Source organism: Empidonax traillii, unplaced genomic scaffold (assembly GCF_003031625.1).
Source record: "Empidonax traillii isolate 1590-97213 ecotype Southwest subspecies unplaced genomic scaffold, ASM303162v1 scaffold1436:size109477, whole genome shotgun sequence".
Classification (NCBI taxonomy): Eukaryota; Metazoa; Chordata; class Aves; order Passeriformes; family Tyrannidae; genus Empidonax; species Empidonax traillii.
Window position 1 is genome coordinate 47,086 of NW_020956629.1, and position 5,123 is coordinate 52,208.

At 60.6% G+C, this 5,123-nt stretch overlaps 1 protein-coding gene across 1 annotated transcript in view; it reads left to right on the forward strand.

Moving 5' to 3' along the window:
• Positions 1-5,123, forward strand: part of MEF2D (myocyte enhancer factor 2D) — a 34,446-nt gene that overhangs the window by 15,287 nt on the left and 14,036 nt on the right. Inside the window, exon 4 of the mRNA XM_027907301.1 lies at positions 3,445-3,655. Coding sequence (XP_027763102.1) covers positions 3,445-3,655 — 211 coding nt within the window. The remainder of the gene's footprint in view (positions 1-3,444; positions 3,656-5,123) is intronic.

The window sequence follows — 5,123 nt, forward strand, 5'->3', positions numbered from 1 at the left end:
AACGTAACAGGCGCTGAACAAGAAGCACAGGGAGTGCGAGAGCCCGGAAGGGGATGAAGTGTTTGCGCTGACCCCGCAGACGGAAGAGAAATATAAAAAGATTGATGAGGAGTTTGATAAAATGATGCAGAGTTACCGGCTCGCAGTGAGTAGCTGGTGGCCTGCAGCCCCCCCGCCCCGGTCCCCTCCCCGGTGCCTCCAGGTGACGGGGGGGTGGATTTTGCATGGCTTTGCTTCGGAGCCGTGCCGTGCCTTGGGAGCCGATGCCCGCAGCCCCCACAGCCCCGAATGCACCCGGCTCTGACGGGTGAGATGCACCAGGGGCCTTGAGGGTCCCTCCTGTTTCCCACCCTTGGGAAAACGGTTCCCGGTAGCTCCGGTGTCCTGAGCTTTCCAAGCTCTGTCTGGACAGTGTAGGAGGATATTGCCCCTCTTCCTTCCTCTGCTGCAAATACTGAATTAGGACCTCCCTTTTCCACCTTCTTTTCCCCACAGAAGGGATTTTTGTTCAGTGTTCATGAGAGCTGGTGGTGGGTGCCGACCCCTCACATCCCTGCAGGGCTCAGCCTGCTTTGGGCTATTTCACATTAATTCCCCCCAAATCCACCGAGCCCTTGGGGCAGCTGGTGGCCGTGGCAGAAATCCAGAGAAGGTTTTAGCCTGTGATCCCAGAGCTGTCACCGGCACCAGGGTGGCATCAGGACAGTGCTGAAAGGGATTTGTGTCAGGAGACAGGAGGAGGAGGGGGACATGTTTCAAATTAGTTGTTAGTTCAAGGGAGCAGAGACTGTCGATGCAGGCAGCGGCTTTTCGGGGGGATTAGCCCCGTGTTGCTGCATCCGTAATTAATGCTGTGGGAGCAGGAGGGAGGCTCCTTTTCCAGGGGTGGATGCAGCACAGCAAAAATGACACACACACCCCCACGCAAAATAATCTGTCCTTCTGTGCTTTGCAAACCCCCACAAGTTAAAATTCTGGTTTTTCTCGAGAGCTAGGTCTTGTGAAATCCCCAAGGTTTTATTTTGCTGACTCAGCGCTGTGTTACTCCAGGAGCCTCTCAAGGACCCCAAAATTTGCACCTCCGTCCCCTACATCTTGGGGTGGAGGGGATGGGGGCACTGCCCTGAGACCTGGGAGGGCTGAGGAGTGGAGGAGAGTGGGGTGCAGGAGGTGATGGTTACTCGCTGTGACAGCAAGCCCAGCCCTGTGGGTGGGTTTCAGGGCAGGATTAGCTCTGGTGAGGCTTGGATCTGCCTCATCCTCCTCGGTTTCACTAGTGGGGGGCAGGTGTCCACCCTCCCAGGGCTTGTGTGGCGTGGGTGTACAACCCCAGCTGGACCTGCACCTCGCTGGCACCTGGCACAAGCCCTGCCACTGGCACAGAATAGACCCAAAAAGCCACTTGAGCTTTCCCCTTGGGAAGCAGGGGCCACTCAGCCTCAGTACGTGCTCCCAGCAGGCCCTCATCATCCACACGTGCCAATCCAAAGGGACAGTCCGTGCCCAAAAGCCCTTAGGGTGGTGGCATTCAGGCGCTGGGCGGCTCCCGGTCAGGGCGAAGCATCGGGCTCTCCACTAAACCCCGGCGGCAGCGAGGGGCCGAGCAGGTGGAGCGTGTGCGGTTGAAGGCAGCGCTTTCCCATTTTAACTGCTGGGTTGGTTTGGTGTGTGTGACCAGAACTAACCCGACGGGGCAGCTTAACCGGGGCCGTGCCCGCTAACGAGAGGCCTCGGCGGGGCTTCTGCCTCCTGGTGTTTTGCCCTCGCTTCTAACGAGCGTGGAAGCCGTGGGGTTTGGCTGGCGTGTGCATCTCCTCCCCCGGATTTTGGACCACTGGCCCTACTAGCTGTGCCCTCCCCGGGGCGGGGGGAATCTGGTGGCCTGGGTGTGTGTTGCTGCACGCAGGGGCAGCATCAGCCTGACGCTGGTCTGCGGGTGCAGTGGGACAGAGCTGGGTTAAGGCAAACCTCGGCTCTCGGGCCGGTGTATCCACGTCCTGGCTCTGTCACTCGTGCTGTGTTGCAGAGGGGGTTTACCTCTCCCTCTCCCTCCCTGGGAATGTGCACACCCATAGACGTGTTGGCAGTGATTTATTACACAACGCTGCTGCTCCGGTGTTCGTGCGACGCCCAAGAAACCTTCCTCCTCCTCCTCCTCCTCCTCCTCCTCCTCCTCTGGTTCTGCTGCTGTGCAGGATGAGTTCCTGGGGCTGAGCAGAGGGAGGGCTCCACCTTCCAGCTGTCCCCAGCAGTGAGGGGATTGCTGAGCCCTGCCCCTGTGAACGGGAGCAGCGCTGCAGCGCAGGCTCAGAGCCGCCGTCCTCGCAGCCTGGCTGCGGCCGCGGGATATCTCTGAAGGACGGGGTGCCCTTGGGAGGCAGGTGGGGAGGGTTCCTGGCAGCCAGGCGTGGGTGAGCACCGTCCCACTCCTTCCTCCCGTCCTCCCCTCTGCCTCCAAGGCGCAGCACCCATCCAAGGGCAGATTTCTGGAGGGGAAGGGGCCACAGGGCAGCAACGTCCATCCAGCTGCAGTGGGGAGATTCTCAACTCCCTCTGCCCTCACCAGTGCAGCCTCTGGGGTCCTGGGTCTGGTCCTGCCATGGTCCCATACGGTGCTGGGCTGCTCTGCCTCTCCATCCACGAGCAAATTAAAGTGGGACTTTAGCAAAGCCCCGGCTAAAGCCTCTAAGCAGGTGCCGGCTCCTGTTAACGAAGAGCAAATCAGTGACATAAGACAGACAGCCAGGATAATCGCAGCGGGTCTGGCTCCCACGGGGACGCTGGTAGGTGAAGCTGGTCCTCGACCTGCGGCCAAGGATAGGGCTTTAGCGATGCTCCCACTTCCCTGGGGTCAGCTCCTCCCTCCCAGCAGCTCCCAGAGGAGCCAGGATAGATGACAGTGTCACCTGGGGGCTGTGTGGAGCAGAACGAGTCTATCCCAGGTGCTGAGCCTCCAGCACCAGTGCCAGTCCAAACTGAGATCCACTGCTGGAGGGCTCTTCCCACCCCTCTGGATGAGGAATAGCCTCGTAAAATCCCTGCTGCTCTTGGGGTGAGGGGTAGTGCTGAGCTCAGCTGCTGTTGGTGCTGGTGGGGGCAGACCATTGGGGTGCTGCCCACCTTCATGCTCTGGGGTGTTCCCAGCTTCTCCTCTGTGGCTGCCCTGAACACAACTGAGGGTAAACTGAAAATGAGGCCAGAACAGCAGGTTGCAGAGCTCTGGTGTGTCCGAGGGGACAGCCCATTGCTCTTCCCCAGTGAAATCTGGGCTCTGGTGCATCCCCCTGAAGGGCCAGTGTGGGTTCAAGCACAGCAGTGCAGGCCAGCAGTGAGATGGAGGTTTGGGGGCCCTGACTGCCCCCCTTTGATCAGCAGTGGGTGTTGCTGCTGCTGTGCTGCAGGGACTGGGTTTCGGCTGCCCTTTACCCCCCGCTCTCTGTTCAGTCCGCAGTGCCCGCTCCCAACTTCGCCATGCCCGTGACGGTGCCGGTGACCAACCAAAACACGCTGCAGTTCAGCAACCCGGGCAGCTCGCTGGTGACCCAGTCCCTGGTGACCTCGTCGCTGACAGACCCCCGGCTCCTGTCGCCGCAGCAGCCGGCGCTGCAGAGGAACACGGTGTCCCCGGGGCTGCCGCAGCGGCCAGCCAGCGCAGGTGAGCCACGCCCTGAGCCTTCACACCCTGCCCTCCCCATCCTCCCTGCCCACAGCCCGGCTGGGCACACAGCACCAGGCATGGGGTATCCCCAGGTGGCAGGGGACGCCCCTGCTGCCTCCATCCCCTGCCCAGGGGTCTATGTCCCAGCACTGGTGGGTGGCAGGAGCAGCCTGGAAGTGTTGTTGCCGCTGGGCACGTGCTCCTGTCCTCCTGCCAGAGGTTGATGCCCCCAGTTTGTGCCTTGGCCCCAAACTAATGGCAACCACCCCCAATCGCCTTACCCAGACCTCTCTGAGAGCTGGATCCCTGCAGGGATCTGTTTCAAGGTTGGGCAGCACAAGATGAGTCACCCAGCGCCATTCCCAGGCTCGGGGGTGGCTGCTGGCATCCCGCTCGCCGGTGGCACTCCGGTGACATGGGACTGCTGCCTAAAAAGGGCTGTTCTGAGTCGGGCCGGGCTGGTTGCAGTTGGTCGCCGGTGATTACTCATGTGGCTCTGCTGACAGATTGGAAGAGCCGTCATTTCCAGCAGGGACCGGCGATGGGTGGCGGAGGGCGGGGTAGGGGAGAGGAGTTGTCCCCCGTGTCCCCTGCAGTGCCGGGGGGGGGACGGGGACGACGTGTGACCACGGCCCAGCTCTCCCGCAGTGCCATCATAAATAATAATAGCGTGCAGAAAGCCCCTGCCTGCTATTTTGGGTGTCACAGATGGTCTGTGAAAGTTGCACGGGCTGCGAAATGGCAGAGCCGCTGCCTGTGACCGCCCGGACCTCTGGGCGGTGGGTGCTTGGCTGAGGCCCCCCAGCTCTGTGAGAGCTCAGGGGGGCTCTGCCAAGGGTGTGGATTTGGGGAGAAGGGCTGGGAGGTGCCTCCAGAAGCACGTTATGTGGTGGGTCAGGGCGAGCACAGTGAATTGCCTGGATGGGATGCAGTAGAAGCCATGTTTCAGAGATGGCTTGTTTGCTCACTGCTCTCCCCACAGCGGGTCCCTGAGGTGCCTTGAGGTGCTCAGGTACGAGGACAAAGCAGGAGAGGGGTTGTTCTGTTCTAAATCTGGTCCCACAGAGCAGCATCTCAGCCAGACAGGGCAGCAGAACGCTCCTCAGGCACAGGCAGCCATCGCTCCAGCTGCAGGGATCTCCGCCCTCTCGCAGGCCCCTCGGCTGAGAGCAGAAGAGGCTCCCTGGTAAAGCAGACCCCGCTGGGGGCTCGCTGTTTGCAGCTCGCTCGCTGCTCGGTTGAGGGGGATCATTTTGTGGTTGCGAGCGCAGAGGTGTTCCAAGTCCGGCCATCTGTGTCTCATTCGCTCGCTGCCTGGGACACGGAAGAAATCCTGCTTGTGGGAGCCAGGGCCTTGCATGTTAGAAAAACTCCTTTTTTTTTCCTCTTAAATTTTTTTTTTTTTTTTTTTTGCCCTGCAGCAGAGCTGGGAGTGTTGTTTCCAGAGCAAATGCACAGCGAGCTC